This window comes from Dicentrarchus labrax, unplaced genomic scaffold (assembly GCF_905237075.1).
Source record: "Dicentrarchus labrax unplaced genomic scaffold, dlabrax2021, whole genome shotgun sequence".
NCBI classification, from domain to species: Eukaryota; Metazoa; Chordata; class Actinopteri; family Moronidae; genus Dicentrarchus; species Dicentrarchus labrax.
The window spans coordinates 21431762-21452567 of record NW_026136709.1 but is presented as its reverse complement, the minus strand read 5'-3'; the positions used below and the strand labels follow the sequence as shown (position 1 = coordinate 21452567).

The 20806-nt window shown below is 40.5% G+C and overlaps 1 protein-coding gene across 3 annotated transcripts in view; it reads left to right on the top strand.

Moving 5' to 3' along the window:
• Positions 1-14662, top strand: part of rnf152 (ring finger protein 152) — a 49836-nt gene extending 35174 nt beyond the window's left edge. For all 3 annotated transcript variants that reach the window (XM_051410778.1, XM_051410777.1, XM_051410779.1), the window contains one exon: positions 8806-14662. In XM_051410778.1, the coding sequence (XP_051266738.1) occupies positions 9010-9654 (645 nt within the window). In that variant the 5' untranslated portion in view covers positions 8806-9009 and the 3' untranslated portion in view covers positions 9655-14662. The remainder of the gene's footprint in view (positions 1-8805) is intronic.
• The last annotated feature ends 6144 nt before the right edge of the window (positions 14663-20806 follow it).

Below are 20806 nucleotides of genomic sequence, written 5' to 3'. Positions count from 1 at the left end.
ACATTTTGTGAAAGGCTTTTATATCAAATTCAGTCAGTCAGATTACATGAATGTGGGCGATTGAACTGTACAGGAAAGAAGCTTTTCAGCCCTTTAACTGGGACAGTTATCAATATTGCAGCCAATACAATACCAAACAATTCTGATATTTTACTTTGAGGAATGTGTTTTACTATGAAACCTTTTTTTTCCCATTTTAACAAAATACGCTGCGGTTGCCGAACCACAAGCAGCTTACTTAAAGACTTTATCTTACCAAACAATAAGTAAACAAGACTATAAATCTGACGCTGCATTCTTGGTCAACTTTTTATAGTCTCTGTTTTGGTAAAGGAAGTTTCTTTTTGTGGGATATGTGTGCTTGAGGACACTCTGACCGGAGAGGTAATTCAATCAGCACTGCCCCTGCTTTCTATTTCCCCTGGTGAATTTGTTGTTAAGTCAGGAAAAGGTCTTCTGTAGTCAAATATTGGCTTTAGAGAATGAAACCAAGTACCTGGAGAGATGTACTGGATGAACACCACTGTCCTCTGCTCGCCTCCTCCGGTTGGGCGGCGTCCCAGCGGTGCAGGAGTTAGAGTCACGCTCGGGCAGGTCTGTGGGGCCGAGCCCATCCAGCAGCTCCAGCCAGCTCTGACGCTCACTGGCTCCTCAAGCTGGAAATTGCCATAATGTGTCCTGCAGTGGTCGGCTGCACAGGCCTCTATCAGGGGCTCCATCTGTGCCGAGCCCACACACACACACACACACACACGCACACACACACACACACACACACACAATGAATCACACGTCATAATGGGTGGTGGTGCATAGACAAGTACACTCAAACACAACAATATGCTAAAAAGCACTCAGTTTTATCAGATAACGTACACAACCAATGACAAACGTAAGTGGACACGGGAACAAACACCCATATGTGATAGTTGACAGTCTCATTCCTAAACCATGGGCAGCCTCCGCTCCTCTGGTTTGCACCAGATGTTGGTTTCCCTGTCTGCAGGGATTTGCTCCCATTCAGCTACAAGAGCATTAGTGAGGTCCAACACTGATGTTGGATGATCAGGTCTGGCTCACAGTTGGCATTCTCGTTCATCCCAAAGCTGTTGGGTAAGGTTGAGGTCATCTCTCATTGCCCTGTCCACCTCAGGGTATGTTATCTATGTCTACAGCCCATAGCTAACTAAATTATACATGCGTCTAAGTGTAGCTAAAGCCCTAAATCCTGTTATCTCCCGAGCTAACCATCCAGGAGCAGCTGCTGCTGGGTCACTAGAAGCACATTCATGGCTGTTTATAAAAGCTTCTGTGTGGTAACTTTTGTTGTATGCATATTTATACCACAAAATGTAGAATTTATGTCAATCAGCAACATAACAAAATACCTCTACACATGGGTTTCAGCAGAAGATTTTACTCTTTAATGATTAAAAGTACTATTATCCAGCTGATTGCTGTGTCAACTGTTCAGAAATTCAGTTTCACAGGGTTCAGAACATCCTCTGGACACTCAATCTGGGCTGATGGAGAGGTCATGTCACATTATTAGCTAATGTTACAGGCTATTTTCTATAAATTACTCGCCTACGACGAGCGTATGAAGTAAACAAGTTGACTAATTTCTCAACCTACCGTGTTGTTTTTAATTAGGGTCTAATCAGGAGAGCATACCTGCAGATTTGGTTGAATCTTTATTTGAAAATTTGACTCAGGTTAACATAATTCAGATGAATTAAAATTGGTTACAGTTGTCACTAGACTACCTCTATCATTTTCTTGCCTTACTTAGCCTCTAACCCACAACTATATGCATGCAAATCCCTATTTCCCTAAATTTAACTCTACCCGTAACCCTAAAACTGAGACATAATCCTCAAACCGCTCTTTTGCAGAAGTGAGATCAGCACACAGACACACATTACTTTACGCTGTAACCTTCGTCAAGGACAGACTGTTCTCTGTCCTTCTCGCCTGTGCAGTTAACATTAAACGTATATGAAAAATGAGCTGCAGTTTGAGTTAATTGATGAGTTCTGGATTAACACACACAGACACACACACACACAGGCGGACTTCGGAGCGTAAAAAGCAGCCGGCCACTCAGCGAAGGAGCTGCCGTTGCCCTTTAGTCTCAGCAGCTCCTGCATGACTACTTTAGCTGTTAAATGTATTCTGGAAGAGATGTTGACTCCCGTCCAACATCTTGATGTGTGGGTGAGGAAACCAGCACACCCACTGTATGCAAATGCTGCCTCAGCACACTGCCCACATTCAACACAACACATTTGATGTTACATGTTTGTACATTTATGTTGCATTGGCTGAAATACGGTAATTAATCGACTGTTCTTTGACCACCGTAGCCTTTTATTTACTGTTGAAATGTTTTCATCACAAATAAAAAACAAGCATATTAAGATCAATGTCATACCTTAGAGTGCATAGTGACAAGCAATTAGCATAAATTCAACGTATGCAACACCTGCGTCACGGCACAATGCATAAATCTGTCATTTTAAATGAGCGAATGTCCATTGGAGCATAATGGAATTCATTAGAAATATGATGCCAGAGTGCCACAAATCGCATGGACGGACTCCAAATGGAGCAGTTTGCTTTAATTGTTCCTGCCATATTTGAAAGTGATAGGAAATGTGTTGTGCTCCTGTCGGCTTCTCTGATGTTTCATATCTGATGAAGGAAAAGATAGGGGAATACAGGATGGTATATTGGAGAAGAGTTGAGCGACAGCTTTAATTTTGATGGACTCACATCTGTTTAACGCTGCACAATAAATACAAAGAAACCGGAGAATATGGGCATCAATCCAGACATTTTTTTACTGCTGCCACAGGGTTTTCTGTCATTTTTATTTGTGTGTCTGTTTGGTGGTTAGTTAGGATATCTCAAAGGCTTGCCAACAGATTTGAATGAAATTTAGTTGAATGCGCGGCAGTGGGCCAAAGACCAATTTATTATCACCAGACAGGGGCTGCATCCAAATGCCCAACCTCTGGACTCTGGACCCAGGCTCGTCATTTCTTCAAGGGCATTGGGCTGCAGGGGGATAAAATGTGCAATGAAAAAGAAATTAAAACCTCAATCATTACGTGGATGGATAAAACTAATGCTGGGACCTGTTATCCTGTAATCCATCTCAGAGCAGGTTTCGGTTCTGAACAGAAACCACATTGGTTATAATGATAAAAAACTAATGTCCTCTACATATTTGTCATTTGGTAGTTTATCATTATCATTACTTATATGTTGTCATCCATATTAATATGAATGATCTTCTGGACAAAGTTAGTGGGGGAAACACACAAATACACATAGTGATAAACAATATTATAAGTGGATATTGGATTTTTTTACAGATCTATAAGTATCCTTGTTTGTTCTTTGTAGACGTGGAAGAAGGAATACGGTGTTTGTAATTTGCAGCAATAAATATTCCACATAGAACTGACTGTATATTTTGTTTAAATCCTGATTTTTGCAGTTACTATTCATAAACATTGGATTTCCAGTGAGGTTATATTCTGTTATATTTACTGTTACTGTCATTTTTCTATTATAGATTTAGATTATAGAATTATAGATAGATAGGTAATAGATAGTTTGACGAAACTCAAGGTCCACTTACCAGCTTTTTCCAAAGCTTTCCACCACATCCGGAGATTGAAATCTCTCTAAAGACATCTAGTTAGTGGACCCTATTATAGAATTATGTTGGTTTTTCTGTCAAACTACTGTTTCCAATGTCAAGTATACACATTAATGCTTATTTTGCTTGTTTAAATGTAAAATATCAACTGTATCTTACCTCAGGCATAATGCTTAACTAACCAAACTTAGGGGGTCATTCAGTTTTTATGAAACAAACAGCAAAATAATGCCAAATATATCATTTTTAGTATTAAAATTCTGAAGTTATTCTGTAGTTGATATCACCTCAAAAAACCCCCAGTACATTTCAGGTAACTGCTTTGCACCTGCTCAGTTTGAACACATGTCCTTTAATGAACCAGCACCCACATGCATTCAACAAATAGTTACATCATCATCGTCTTGCTGATATTTCACTGGTTCAACACCTCCGGGTTTGCAGATTAACACGTTTTTTCCTCCATGCTGCACACAGCCCACCTTCCCCCACTGCTTTCAGGTAGTTTATTATACTGAGGTGTGTGTGTGTGTGTGTGTGTGTGTGTGTGTGTGTGTGTGTGTGTGTGTGTGTGTGTGTGTGTGTGTGTGTGTGTGTGTGTGTGTGTGTGTGTGGGTGGGTGTGGGTGTGGGTGTGTGGGTGTGTGTGAGAGAATATTGTGTATATACAGTATGTGTGTGCATGTGTGTACTTTTGACTGTGGCAGTTATTTTTAACTTCTGTCTGCTAGGACGAGTGCGCTTTCTCCTTGGCTGATTGTGTGCGGAGGCCCTGAGGGAATGTGTGTGTTTCTGTTCAGTCCTCTGTGTGTGTGTGTGTGTGTGTGTGTGTGTGTGTGTGTGTGTGTGTTTTCTGTTTGGTTACTCCCAGTGGACCACAGGCATGTTGGGGTGGTGGATGCTACTGCTCGGTCACTCATCATGCATCATTACTAAATCATACGTCCTACCCTGCTCCCACGATGACGCCACAAAAACACTATTAAGGTCACGCTTTTACGAAAATAGACCAGATAGAGGCTAAATCAAACCCTAAACTTTACTCCGAATGGTTCCCCTGTTTTGAAGGGGAAGCTCAGCTCAAACCAGCTTGTTTAGTACAATGTTGTTTAAAGCTGCTCCCCGACCTTTTAGGAGGGTATGTTGTTGTGTTTCTATGTAGGTGTGATAGAAAATGGGTCACAAACTGAGCTTTTTTTTCTGGAAAGCCAGGTTGTCCTGGTTACAGCTCAGTTGAACCGATAAATCATATTGTTAAGTTGCAGCCATGGTGGCTCCTCGGGCTCCTCGCTGTTGTTTCATGGCCTCCAAGCAATCCTCGAGAGCAAGTTTTTATTTTCCTTAGATTCTGAGAGAAATGGCGCTGCGTGCTTTCATTGTTACCTCACATGATCTCCTCCATCAGAGCGACTACTACTACGACACCAAGGTGGTACTGGAGCAGCAATGACAGAAAAATTCTAGATATCCTCAGACAGCATAATGATACAGACATGGTTTGGTTAAAGCTCCAGGAAATCAACAAATTAACAAATTGATTGACATTTTGACAGTTTAGCAACTATCTTGATATGCAATTATTCCTTTAAGTAATTCAAGTAGGGAAAAAAGTCCAGAAATTCACTGGTATTATATTAAACAAAAAAAAACCTGGGTTTTGGTTGGATAAACGACGCAATTTGATCATGTCAACGACAAAATAATGACAATAATAACACTATAATAATAGTGTAATGCACATTGTCAAATACCTGGGCAAAACTTTTCTTGCACAATTATCTTTTTCTCTCTTTAAAATGTTATTGATGTGGGGAATTGCATGTGAATGTTGCTCATTTTGAATAAAATCGATAATTTACAACATAATTTCTGGAGTTTGGATGTTGCACAGCACAAAATTCTTGTTTAAGATGCCGAAAATTACTTTCCTCATGTACCAGAGTACACTGTGGCCAATGTGGCTGTTTTCAAATTCTTTTTAGGTATTGTACAGAGTTATTGTAGTCCTCGACATGTAGAAAATGAGTGAAAAGGTAGTTGTGGAAAAGAAAAGGAAAGAAATTAACCGCTGAAAAGTAAGAAGAATTGATGTAAAGTAGAAGAGGAAAAGCTTTTCAGTCAGAGAGAGAGAGAGAGAGAGAGAGAGAGAGAGAGAGAGAGAGAGAGAGACTGGGTGTATGGGAATATTGAGCCACAAAGCATTTATGTCAGATCAAAGCTAATCCTTATCTTTGGGAAAAGGATTCAGTAATACCCTGGGCTGTCTCGCCCCCTCAAGGGCAGGTTTTCTTTCTGTGCTTCCTGTGCTCGTATTCGTCTCTCCTCACTTCTCCATAAAACTGCCGGGATTTTTCTGCACTTTCCCTCGACTTTGACTCGGTAACGGTGTGGAGAAAGTAGGTCAGTCGGGGAGTCCACAGCCAGGAGGCAGGAGGAGTGGAGGGGGTCTGGCCTCCGGACCTGGCCGGGAAGGGAGGGTTTTTGCCCGAGGGGCTGGTGGCGCTGCTGCTGAGGGCAAAGGAAGGAGACATGATGCTGACGACAACAGATAGGTTGACTTGACTGTAACAGACTAACGAGGACTTCCTGTGCTGGAGCATTTTAGGCTGTGAGAACAACCTGGTTTTCTTTACTGTCTGAGGCAAAAGTGTTTGACCACTTGTCCCATAAAACAGCATTCTCAGGTTACTTGCTGTGGTATCTAACTCGAAACGTGACTTTTCGCCTTGATGAGGCATCTTGGTTTGGTTTACAGTAAGATTCAGTTACATGAAATTGGATCAGTTGAAAGATTTGTATTCATTAAGCCATGCAGACAGCCAGGTGGGCACAAAACTGCAAATATTATATAATCTTTCCTGGCAAAGCTTTCAAAATGTCAGTCTTTAACTAAACTCAGCTCAAGGTTTTGTCACCCATTCTTCTGCTTTGATAGACTGCTGTTAAATTAATGTGAACATGTAATATGTAACAGTATAATCCAATTATTCTTTTGTTCTTTGTGGTCCTTCTTAAAAGAATTTAAACCGTATAAAAGAAAAAGATTCTGCAGTGATGCTTCTGATACCTCAACTCAAAGATATACCAGTTACTAATTTGACACCACTGTTTGCCTTTTCCCAAATATAAAATCTGTGTACCGCACTGCGTGTAATCTGTAGGCAAGTGTCTGCATTCATTTGCAGATATCTCAGAGGTGCATCCCTAAAAACTAAAGAGAACCACTAATGGTTTGGAAAGTAGGTCATCCATTTGGAAACAGTTCAGATTAGAATCGCTGCTCCTTAATTCTGAAAGAAAAGTTGGCTCACGAATCTGATCAGTATGCCTCCAGGACGCCTCCCAAGCAGGTATTCTGGTCGGGGGAACCTGGAGGAAACCCGAGGGCAGACCCAGAACATGTTGGAGGGATTATGTATCCCATGTGGCCTGGGAATGCCTTAGTACCCCCCCCCCCCCCCCACCCCACCCCTCAGGAAAGCTGGAGGACGTAGCTTTGGACAAGGTCGTCCTGGATACCTTGTTTGGTCTTCTGCATTGACGTCCAAGACCTAGATATTGATGGATGGATCGATGAAATGTTTTCAAAAAGGATTCTGGTTTGATAAGCAGAATCTATGTGGGATTTAAATTCGATAAAAATGCTATCAAATCCTAATCCTTGTCCTGCCGCAGTTATTTACGGCCGCCCAAGGTTAAATGTGATCATCCTCTCTCCTCCAAATGAACCAAACTAAAGGACTCGAGACTGAACAAACTGCTCCAAGCATGCCTTGTGTGAACACGCTCTTATCTGTCATTGCCACGTTGGTGTCCCCACAGGGCGCTATGAGCAGTTTAATTGCCTGAGATCTTGTTTTTGATATAGGACTGAGATGTACGGTGTTGCAGGGCAATCAGTGGTCACCTTTTTCCATTTCTATCACCACTTTCCTCTCCTACTCTCCCCCTCCATCTGTCTCACTCCTCATTCTAGCTGTCTACCCACAGTCGTGCCCGGAGGGACACCGGCTCTGTTGAGATGGCAGCGGAGACAAAGAGAAAGAAAAAAAATCTAGTCGTCTTCTCTCCGCAGTTTTCACACTTGACAATTTGGGCAAAAAATAAAAGAAAAAGTCGTCAGGGCCCTGTTTGGTATTCATTGTTTCCTTGGTGCTATTTTGACAGGGTTTAATCATCTGTAAAAGTAAACTATCACAGCTTCCGCATGGATTAACACAGTAGACGTGATTATGCAAGAGGAGTAGGCGGAGGAAGAAATTGCTTATGGAGTCTGTGGCCTGAAGGAGACAGTTGAAAGAATTAACCATACTTAACACAGATACTAAGGCAAAGGGTCTCATGAACTTGCCCCTTCTGCAGTCAGCTGGAGGCTGATGTGTATAATGTTTGCTGTACATAATAATGACTCTTTATCATCCATTATGTTATTTGACCATTGCATTCCCCTCATTCAGGGCTGTATCTTTGCTCCCTGCTGAGGGATCACTCGTCTGTAAAGTGCAATTTGTTCCTCTTAGTGAATGTTCGGGATGTTTGGCATCATTTATAGTATTCAAAGAACCAAACCAAACATGTTGGCAAGTTTTAGCTCTTTAAATACAAATTATGTGTACTTATGTTTGCTGAATATTTATAAAAGCTCAGTGGGGCTGCTGTGTGTAACACTGTACTTCATAAACATCTGAAACTCATATGGTCCTTTGAGATGTACTATGCAGGTTAGGAATAGGGTAGAAGATATGGTTTTTGAGGAAAAGGTTCAAGTTACGCTTGGTACAGTGGTGGTGAAGGTTGTGATTGCAGGGTTGTAGAGAGATGGAGTTGGTTTTAGGGTGATACCAATCCATCGCAATCAGAGAAAGTGAAGAACCTGTTGCACCTAATTTTTTGGAAACCTGTATTTCTCTCATCATTAATAGAGTGGTCTAGATTTGTTTAGATGGTTTGAGCTTTCTTTTAAGGCTGCTACTTTCCTTACCAATGGTTACACTTTATACGATACTACTTTTTGCATATTAACTTGTTCACATCAAAGCTCAATTTCTCACCAACATAAGCACCAAGGTACTTAAAGCTCTAACCGTTGCTGCCCTTCATTGTCTCATCAATGCTTTCTCCCTTCTTCTGTTGCAGGATGAACGACCATGTTGCCAAGGAGCTGTGACAGCACTGTGAAGTTGTGGACGGTGGTGAAACATCAAGTATCGGAGCCACTTTCTTAGCTTCACTTGGAGTTGTGCAACCTTTCTGCAAGACCTGTTTGACTTACCTTCTCTGAAACAATTACAGTGAATATAATAAGGGACCACCTTGCCATCTTGAAAAAAAAAATAAATAATGGAGACTCTTTCCCAAGATTCGATTCTGGAGTGCCAGATCTGCTTTAACTACTACAGCCCCCGCCGGCGGCCCAAACTCCTGGATTGCAGACACACGTGCTGCTCGGTGTGTTTGACCCAGATGCGCAGCAGCCAGAAGGAGATTCGTTGTCCATGGTGCCGTGGCGTCACCAAGCTCCCTCCGGGTCTGTCCGTCTCCCAACTCCCAGATGACCCGGACATCATCACTGTCATCGCCATCCCTCACGCCTCTGAGCACACGCCCGTCTTTATCCGCCTCCCCAGCAACGGCTGCTACATGCTGCCACTGCCCATCGCCAAGGAGCGGGCGCTCGGCCTGCCTGGGGAGCTTGGATGTCGTTTCCTGCCTGGCAGCCAGCAGAAGGGGGTGACGGTGGTGACCGTGCCCGAGCAGCAGCCTCTGGGCCTAGGTATGGCTCTGGAGGGTGTGGGGGTGGGGCTGGAGGGTGTCGAGGGAGAGAGGAGAGTTACTGGCCCGGTGGGAGGTGGTGGGAAGGGCTCCACGTGGTCCGGCGTGTGCACGGTGATCCTGGTGGCGTGCGTGCTGCTCTTCCTCCTGGGCATCGTGCTGCACAACATGTCCTGCATCTCCAAACGCTTCACTGTCATCTCCTGCGGCTGAGGGCGAGGGGAGGCTGCTCGGACTGCCACGGACCCCCCCTGGATTCCCCCTCTAGCCCTGCCTCTCCTCAGAGCGGGACTCTGCTGAGGAGAGGGGACTAAACTCACATCATGGGCATCTAAGGAAACTACAGAGCAACGTAGAGAGAAACCGATGAAGAAGAAGAAGAGAACGGGGAGGAGATCCACAAACAGTCTGCCATTGTGTCCCATCTTTTTTTATTTGGGAGACTGAAATTAAAATGGAAATACAGATACAATCCTTGTCCAATAGCAGTCTGCCGGCCCTGAAAATCCCATCCCTTTTCCCATCCTTTCATTTTCTCCGAAAAAAGAACGCTTTTGGGAATTACTCCAGTTATGTTTTTGGCCCGCTGATTTGTTTTTTGGCCAGCTGATATGTTTTTTGGCGAAGGGCCGATTTGACACTCGCACTCACGGCCGTTGGATTGCCTGTTTAGTCTGTGGTTTGTAGAAGTACATCAGTTATCATAGTGTTGTTTAGCTGAGTGTAGGTTCCAAGTGCGGTGTCTCCAGCCGGTGCTGCAGTACAAAGAGTTCGGACTTGGCTGCTCTCCGTTCTCTGATGCTGCAGGACTTAACTGTGCAGGATCCACGTCTGGCTGCTTTTTGAATCATCAACACAGGGTTCATTCTCTCTCTCTTTTTTTTTTTATTCCTTTCACACAACCTGTTTCCTGTTCAGAACGAACTGTTGCTATGATGGCTCCATGTGGTTAGTGGTTATAACGCCAAAACATGGATTGTATTATGTTCATTCATGCCAGCATATTACAGGTCTAAACTAAAAACACAGCTACTAATGAGTTGCTTTATTAAGGCTTAAACGTTGGGATTTTTGCTGAAATGATTAGTCAATTAAGAGTTTGGTTGGTAAATAAATGATTTATCATTTATGACTTTTATCAAGCAATCAAGTTTTTTCTGTTTTGTATCATTGTAATTGGGTTTTGGACTGTTGGACACCTTGGGCTCTCAAAACTTGGTCACTTTCTCATTGTACTAAATGTTTAATCTTTATTATCACTAGTCGCTGTCCTATTTTGAATATGATGGGAAACTTTGTGTAGCCAAGGATGCTAGCTTCCAAAAATGTACAGGCTAGGTGATAAAACAAAGAAATTGCTCAAAATACTGTATTTCTACTCAGAATTTGGTGACAGAATAACCAACGAATAGTTCGACATTTTGGGAAATACGTTAATTTTGCATTCTGTCCGAGAGTTAGGTCAATACCTCTCTAATGTCTGTGCGTTAAGTTCGACTCTAGAGCCAGAGGGTGATTAGCTTAGCATAGCATCCATTGTAAGCAGGTAGAAACAGTTAGCTTAGCTCTGTCTCATGTTAAGACACTTTATCATCACTTCTAAAGCCCACTTATAAACATGTCTTATCGTGTTTGTTTAATCTGTACAAACAGAAATGTAATGTCATGCCAGGCACTTCATGCTATGTGAGTTACAGCTCATAAACCCACAACTTTATATTTAAAAATGTGTTTGTACAGGTTGAACAAACAGGATAAAACGTGTTGCAGTAGTTTTAGTTTTGAAGATAATCTGGCTCTAGCTCTGCATATGTAAACTGGTATTGATCTCCAACTCTCGGCGAGAAAGCCAATCAGCGCCATGTCAAACAAGTTGTTTAAATGAACATTCAAAATTGGATATTCAAGGCAACATTCTTGTTTTTTAGTGTTTATTCTGCAGTGCATCCATTTTTTTTTTTTTATTTCCCACGGATGCTAACAGTTTGTTGTTATCTTCCATCGATTAGTCAACCGTCCATCTACTTTTCCCCCTGACCTGCAGACCACCACCGACTCTCCAGCTTTGACCGGGCTCTTCACCGACAGCCCACGCACACACACTATCGACTCCCCTTCATCTTAATACCTTCCTTAATTTAGAAAACTGGTGGATACGGGCTCAACAGTGCGATGGTGTGTGTTTTATGTGTGTGAGTAATGGGTCAGCAGCGGGTCAAGGAGTGGGCGGACCGTGCAGGGTTCCAGTTAATTACGACTGTATCGATTTATCTGCTTTTTTGAATATCTCTCGCATCCGCAGAGATGGATGTTTTCTCTTTCTTTTCACTTTTATATGTTGAGGCAAGCAATTTGTCTGTTTACTGTATCGTTTCAAGCAATGGCGTGTACAGTACACGCAAACAGGGTGAACTCTTTTTGTATAGCAGCCTCGTCATGTACAGAATGATTGTAATTTCCTTGTCTTTTTCTGATAACTTTTATTTTTTGTTGACATGTTTTACTCGGTTTGTTTTAAGAGTCTGATGTGAGATTAGGGAACTTGTGCTTGCTCCAAGAGAAACAAGTTATTCAGTACACTTCAAGGCACTCAGAGTTATGATGACACACCAGTGACACAACATAAGGAAATAAAGTTTTGGTGTTTAGTATATAAAGAATTATATACTGTACCAAAATGTTATATATATATATAAATACGTATATCCACTTGTTCACTTAAAAACAAGTCCTAGACATCTAAACTATGGATGATCCAGTCACTGGAGGTTAAAAAGGTGACTTTTCCCTTATGAATTACAAGAATATTTACATATCAGCATGATTTTACAGTTTTAAATCAAACTCTGAGATCTCTATTGAACAGTAAATGTCTTTAAAAATGAGCAAAAGTCTTTGATTTTGTTCAAACTTAATTAATTTTTATTTTGCATCTCATTATATTACGATTTCACCCCCTTTCACCACAGAAAAGTCTTGAGATTCCTTCCCTGTTAAATAGACTTTGGACATTCAAATCAGACTTAAATGGATTAAATCAAAAACAGCCATTATGCAGCTCAAGGCTTCGTGCACAGGAATATTCTGTTATGAAAGCGTTCGGGCTACAATAGGGCAACTATTTGTTTTGCAAATGCAGTGAGAAACGCAGTCGAGGTTCAGCTGAACTTGTTCACGTGGGACACGCTGCTGGTTGCAGCTCCTGTTGTTGCAGCTCCTGTTGTTGCTATGAGACTGTACAGAAAGCCCTTTTGAAGTGCAGCGCTATATATTTTATATATTTTTAGCTCCGAGGACTCTGCGCTCGGTGGAATTAAAAAAAAAAAGTGTTAATTTCTCAGCATGATGTCTTTTTTAAAGGGGAATCTTGATAAAGAAGTTTTTAATAAGGCATACTTTGTTATTATTGGTTAATGAATTATTACTTAATGCTTTATAAATCACTTATGAACCATTTATACAAACCTTTACTGTAGGTTGAAAAAAAATAAATAAATAGCTGTTGCTGTTTCTCGTCCACCATGTTTCCTTATCAAACACTTTAAATCATAAATAGAACTGGCTAACTCAACCCAAAAGTTGTCATTAATGCATTATTATTGATCTATAAAGCATTAATAACCATTCATACGGATATTTCATGTACTTTATACCTTATTAGAAAGTAGTACTAAGAAATCACTGAGATCACCCAAATTACAAAAGAAAATCCCACATTTTCTGTATTTAGCCATACAGATAAATTAAAAGTAATAAATATAATGTAGGGATTTAAGTTTTGATGCTTCAAATATGGAAAGAAATACAGCCAAGAGCAACACTTCTTTCATTTCTGTGTAAAAGCCCTAACTTAATCAGAGTAACAGGGGGTCTAGAAAGAGCTGAAACTCGATTTATCTCCAAATCTGTACAAATTAAACCAACACTATCTGCACAGCTCGATACCACGTGGTGTAAAAGGAAGTGCAAAAAGTTGCTTTTTAGTAATTTGGGTGAACCGGGCCTTTAATATTCGGTCTATGCAGCCACTTTGGGTCTCATCAGCTCATTCTGTTTAGCAAATATTAGCCTGTTAGCTTTAAAAATGCCTGATTATTACTTTTATTAACCACAATTTCACACTAAAATGAACATTGGTTACATTTTAAAGACTTTCTTGCTGAATCCTCATGTTGTTTTCTGGTTCTTTTAGCTTTATTCTGCTCATTTTTTCCAATTGGTCTGATGACCGGATGTGGTTGCTAGGAGATTTCTGGCACAAAGCCTCGATATCGGCTGTGGATCTTACGCTTTCACGACGGTCCCCTCCAAGTCACTGGATCATCATGTAACCCAAACACTGCAAAAAACCCATCTGTCTTATTTAACTTAAAAGAGGAAAGTAAAATGCAGTTCCTGATTTTGGGGGATTTTGGAGCTATAAAACATGAATGTAGGAGAAAACTGTAGCTGCAGTAACTGGTTAAACTGGAGATTTTTTGCAGGAAACAGAAACTCAAACCAGTATGAACAGCCCTAACATGCTCTTGGTGATTATCCACACACCAGGTTGACTCCATTCATGATAAATGAACCTGTCTTTAGTCCTTTCCCTCTGCCAATCCATCATGAATGAGGCACTGCACGTGATGTAACGCCTGGGGGGGTTAGAGAAACAAATGCACCTCTTTTATTCTTTTTTTTCCTACACAATTATAGTGTCTGTATAGTGATAATATATGAGATTATTGATCTGAAGACGGTGAAATCCCATTATTATTTGAATGCAAACACTGTAAAATGCTGTCATGCACAAAACCAAGGATACACACAAGGTTATTCAGATATCGATCAGCCATTTTGGTTGTTGTGTTTCATATTTTTTCCTGTTAAACAAAGATCAGTATGGGTGAAACCGAATATTTTATATCAATCTGATCTTTAACATAAAGCTCTGTTCCCATTCATCATTTATTCTGTGATTTGCCTCTGACTCTCCTTCCTGTCCTATGTAATATCTGTTTTTATTTTCCTCAAATGGAAAACTGCCCTGAATTTTTACAGAAACTTAAAAGAGTGACGACTAGAGAAGCGTAGAAAGGAGGCTTGTCATTTCTGTGCCTGTGTGTTTGTAAAATGCCGTGAAGTTCCTGTTGTAGTTTCCTGTTTGTGTCAGGTCGATGACGGCTGACCACGCAAGCAGCAGCTGTTTTTGGTGAACTATTAAAGCAAATGCTCTGAATCTGAGACTCCTGTGCTCTTCATTTTGAAATTAAATGTTTTATTTGGCAGCTTATGGACCCTTTATTGTTCAGCTTTAACATAAGTATCCATTTGTAGAGAAATACTTCTTGACATTTATTGCTTGAAATGTCTCTGTCTTTAAAGAAATTGCCTCCATAGAGATATATATAAAGCTTATTCCTTATAGCTTTATTTATCGAAGTCCCATATTTCGTGGTTGAGTGAACTTGGCTCTCCTTGTTTACCCTCAGGAACCTCTTTTTCTCCTCAAATATTTATTGATATAGCGAGGGAGGTAATTAACGCTCTCCTGGGACCAATTGCAGCCGGCTCTGCCGCAGCGAAACACCTCCATTCCTCGCAGGCAGCCGCTAATGATGACCACGCTCTTCATGTACTGCACAGCGACAACCGGCCATCTCTGCTCACTCCTAATGATGTGTTCTTTACTTTAATGACCACAGAATAGGGTTTTTCAAGTGCATCAATTATCCTTGGAAAAGTAGGAACTATATATATTTGCAAAAGGTTGTTCTGTTAGTTACTTCATTTGCTCTTGTGAATAGAAACTTGATTTAAAAAAAAAGACAAAAAGATGAATATTGAAAGACACATTACCTGTTTTTAGGGCTTAAACTTGTGGTCTTTTGTCGTGAGGAGACTCGTCCTCAGCTATTGGCTAAACAATCTCACCACAAAAGGCAATTTAGTGGCTTGTCTGGACCTTCTGACTGACTCACACATTCTTCTTTGCAGACTGAATTGGCCCAATTATCATGGAACTGTAGACATTTAAATTTCCATTATTCAAGGAGTTGTGTGTATGTTGGCATAAAAGCTGAAAAGTACTTAGTGACACAAGCTACTAGATGGTTAAGCCTGTAGAAGAAGGGCTAGAAGACGACAAAACATTTCAATTTAGCAACATTCAAGTTCTAATCCATAAGACTTCCATGAAATCAAACCCCATTTTTGATACTATTTACTGTATAATCTGCATTTTTTCAGCCACTCAAAGTGTTGACATTCAGTATCTGTCTATAATATATAGTCATTTAGATTGGTAGTCCTGCACTGGATTCAGAAGCACAAGGGATTCATAGGAAACACTGCATGCGTGCAGTCTTAAAATGTCTTTTGTTAACACTTTGTTTTGCTTCTTGTAATTTCCTGTAAAGGACCTGATATGTAACAGGACACAGCAACAGATAAATTTGATACTGATTATAATGAAAATGGACACACTTCCAATTGATTAATTCCATTGAACTGCTAGATAGTCTCACAGTCAGTTGTCAAGATTTTAGTCGTTCTTTTTCTCTTCAAATCAATGACTCCTAACTGTGTCAACATTGCTCACACGTTCCTTATAATGTGTGCTCTTTGTGGGAAATTCCTATTAAAATACCTCTAAAATTAGTTTATTGTATAAGAATGTATGATGTTCTTTTGACTCCACTACATTTGTCTGATAGCTGATTTTTCACACAAAACATACAGTGAGACTAATATTTCAAGTGACATGAGATAGAAATTCTCAATTTAAAGAGGTCTTAAGAGGTAAAACTATCACGTAATTCAAGCCAAGTCATGTCAATGGTTTCAATAAAGAGAGACAGAAATTTGTCTCAGAGGGTGTCATGATCTACACATCATGTGACAATGTCTATGTCTCAATCTGAATGAATAGGGGATAACCTCATGAATTCAATTCAATTTTATTTGTATAGCGCCAATTCATAACAGAAGTTATCTCAGGACACTTTTCAAATAGAGCAGGTCTAGACCGAACTCTTTATAACATTATTTACAGAGACCCAACAGTACCACCATGAGCAAGCACTTGGCGACAAGGGCAAGGAAAAACTGCCTGTTAAAAGGCAGAAACCTAGGACAGATCCTCCGGCTCAAGGTGGGTGGTCGTCTGTCTCGACCAGTTGGGGTGAGAGAGAGAGAGACAGAGAGAGGCAGAGAGAGAGAGAGAGCGAGAGACAGACAGACAGGTGCACAGCAACAACAGTATTGGCAATGGCAATCTAGCAGGACCATGGCAGGAGGCTCCACCAGGATCCATGAGAACCTGCGAGACGAGAAAGCACAAGAACTCCGGGGAAGAAGTGAAGTTAGTAACATACATTAATGGGACATGAATGAGTGCAGAAAGAGAGAGGAAGAGAGGAGCTCAGTGCACCATGGGAAATCCCCCGAAAGTCTAGGCCTATAGCAGCATAACTAAGGGATGGTTCAGGACTCACCTGATCCAGCCCTAACTATAAGCTTTATCAAAGAGGAATGTCTTAAGCCTACTCTTGAATGTGGTGAGGGTGTCTGCCTCCCGAACCACAAACGGAAGCTGGTTCCACAGGATGAAGAGCAACAGGAGGGACATTTAGAGTAGACTGTATTTGCAGTAGTAGAATAACAATATGTACAGTTTAATAAGTTAAAATAAGTCACAGTAAATAGTCTGACAAACTAAATACTTATTATTTCACTACGACACCCACCATTTTCCTTTGCCTCTCTATCTGCTGACTGATGTTTACGCTTTATTGAATCCACTGTCAGTCAAACATTTTATTTCCTTTACAAATGTCAGTATAGCTGTCCTGTTTCTGTTGCTACTAGCTACAGTCTTCTCTGGATGGATTACCAGAGGAGAACAATAACTTGATTTTACTCCTGCACACTGGTGGAATAATGTACCTGTGAGAGGCACGGTAACTCACTGACACGCTACATAAACTCTTCCCACACAATAAAAACAAAAACAGGCAAAAACTCTCCTCAGATTTCCATATTGTTTTCATTTTCTTTAAATAACAATTTCATGCAGTCAAGGAAATAAAGTGTTATAGATCTGAAGAATCCCATAAATTCTCCAACAGCTTGTTTTTTGGGGGAAAAGTCACATCTTTGATTTGTTTCCTTTTTGATACCAGCGCCACTTATACTCCAGTATTTATCTACCTAGCAGATACATTCAAAGATCTAATATCAAATGTAACTCACTAAAGTTTTTCCAATTCTCACCTCTTTGGCTAATCATTGGCATGTTTTATTCAAGTCTGAAATTCCAGCTTCCTCTCTGGAACAGTATTAAATGCCAGGTTTGTCACTGGAACTATTTTCTTGTATCACTCACTATAGCATTACGCGAGCGCTCTCCAGGATGTATCATGGATTCTTGGCACAAGCTTTGGAGACTGTCATCTGTTTAAGCCTGGCAGTAGAGGAGACTTCTTTTCCTTATGCTGGAAAAAAAACAGAAAAAAAGTTATGGTTCCTATTTGTAGGAGGCAGTGTTGGGTGACAGTGTGCAACGGAGTGAGTAAAAGCAATATCAATTTTTCAGAGAACACTCCTACAGTATGTCAGGCAGCTGAAAAGTTAAATATTTGAAAGGATTAGAGGACAAAGTTCTGTGTTGCAAATTTCACAAAGATGGAGGTGTACAGTATGTCGTAAAGGGAGACAGCGACTGGGAAAAGTCACTAAAGTTACAGTCTTTATCAACTAGAGCAATGTGTTCTTAATGGGAAACTATTCATGTGCAAAATACAGTACATGTACTACAGTGTTATTTAAGCCTTTATCACTTCACACGTGACATTCTGCAGAGGTTGGAGGAAGTGCTAACACCACACTGTAAATTATCTCCATTGCAAGTAAGTTGTCCTGCATTGACAATGTTATTTAAGTAAAAGTAAGAAAAATTTCCTCCGTGACGGTTATACTAATATATGATATCATTAGTTTGTTATGACTCATGTAAAAGCACGATTTTACTGTCGTAGTTGGTCGAGGTGGACGGACTCCACGGAAGGCATTTTTAGATTAAAAGTAATTCTAAGGTAACAAAAACACAACAACTCCTATATTCAGGTGATTATACACTAATGAAAACATATGTATGAATATTATATTTAATTTCTGCCAATAGATGCTCCTAAATGTTACACACCGGACCGACTTGATCAGCTTACAAAACTGAGTTAGTTTTACTTAAAATTACAATTATTTTGTAGTTAAATGAACTTATCTGGTTTTACAGTGTATATGTAAGCTACTGCCTCTTATTTGTACTTTAGAACATTACTTGACTAAATGTATTCAGTTACATTGACATTTCTCAGCTTCACAATAACTAGAAGAACTGTCATCATGTACTTAAGTAAAAGTAGTGATGCCACACAATAGAAATAAATACTTTTGTCTTGTTCAATCTATAACAGAGCATCATAGTTTGTACTATTTTTAAGTATGAAGCAGCAGAAAGTAAACACTACAGTAATAGCCCCTGCATTATTCAGTGAGAAAAAGATTTTGCACATCCACGTAGAGCAAGGTACGTCCAAGCTCTCGTTCCTGCTTCCAGTAGAGAAGCTGCAGTCGGTTGGTCTGACCCGGGACCATCACACAAATTGAAATATGACAGCCCGAGAAAATGACCCCCCAATAAGCTAGAAAATTCAGCGTACAGACGAAGAGGAAAGTCAATTCTGTTAACCCAGCAGTCGTTCCTTGGGAGTGCAGGTGTGGGTAATGACAGGTTAATTAGTATGTGTGTGTGTGTGTGTGTGTGTGTGGGGGGGGGGGGGGAGGTGGCGGCACTTGCATACATGCAACAATCATTCTTAGGTTTTCAGATGTACAAAAGGCCCTCATTTACATTTTGACGGCGTCGACCATGCAGGAGAACATTACTAATCAATCCCCCGATCAAATTCAGAAGCTAATCTTTTCTAGAGGGCGACACCTATTGAGAGCTTGATTGAGAGATCTTTACTGAACGCTTTACATTTCTGACTGAAAAAAAAAACTGCCTGTATAACTCTTTAAAAACATCATAAAGTGGAGAGAAAATGTGAAGAACAATTTGGGCTTCAGTTTTTAAAGCAGTCTTTGGGGAATTAGACCTCAAGGTCACCTTATCCTGCTGATTTGAACACCCACCAATAGCCCAGAGTTCAGTTATATGGTAATTTCAATGGTCAGAGCAGAATTAATTAATGGGTTTCCTTCCAGATTGAATTAGAAATGACACCCACTCGTAAGGAATGAGTGCCGGCATGAAAGTAAAAACATTTTGGGTTTTTTAAATTTAAAAAAAAAAAAGTAATGAGTCATATTAAGACCTTTGCTTGCATAATTTCTTAATGATGTTAATGAGAGAAAAGGTGTTTTAATATTCTGACCCTGCAAACACTTAAAAACATTCCAAAGCCTGACTTGATTATTCATTATGAACCACTTGACACTCTGATCCTTGACAGCATGAAGAAGCTCTCAGGAGTGCTGTACTCGGAAACATTTCAATTTACACTACATGGCCAAAAGTATGTGGACTATGTGTGCGTGTTCAAGTGATTCTAAAACCATGGGCAAAAATCTGCTTCTCTAAACAGCCTACACTTTTCTACAAAGGCTTTAGGAAGTAAACTGATCTAATTTTATGTATAAAATGTATGAAAAACAATGAGCTTGCACTGTGGGTGAAGCTTAATAGTGAAAGGAGAAAAATGTTTCCAAGCCAGAGAAATATTCCCCTAGCCAGGTTAAGTATTTATGTTGTTTTGATGCACTGAAGTAAAACTGGGTTACTCTGTGACAGTCTCTCTCTGTGCAGTTAGCTTATATCTGCATGAATAGATAAAAGTGCTGTCATGCATTTGAGATACACACACACACACACGGGTCAGAACACCCTGATATCTATCTGGTTTAATTCGCCTTCCTGCTCAGGAAATGACGATCACCACGTCACTCCCGCTTCTTAATTTCCTCTTTCTGCACGTCCACCATGGATACACGCAGCCTGATTCGAGGCACGACACGTTCCAATCATCCGCAGACCTTTTGCTTGGACATATTCTCGCTGTGGCCTTTGCCACAAGCAGGGCAGATGGCCAAACAGATCCTGAACCGCTTCCAATTTTCTGTTTTCCAAGGAGACAGCTTAGTCTCGACAGGCGCAGCTGGTGTGAAAAACAAGGGGGAGAAGTTGAGATGTTGTTTATGGACATTGCTAACTGCACAGTAGAATTCACAAGCGCGCAAAGAAAGTTCAAGAGGTAACCAAGAGCTCACCGGGGGGATGGTAAAATAAGAAAAATAGGGCTTGTAATTTGAATGGATATAG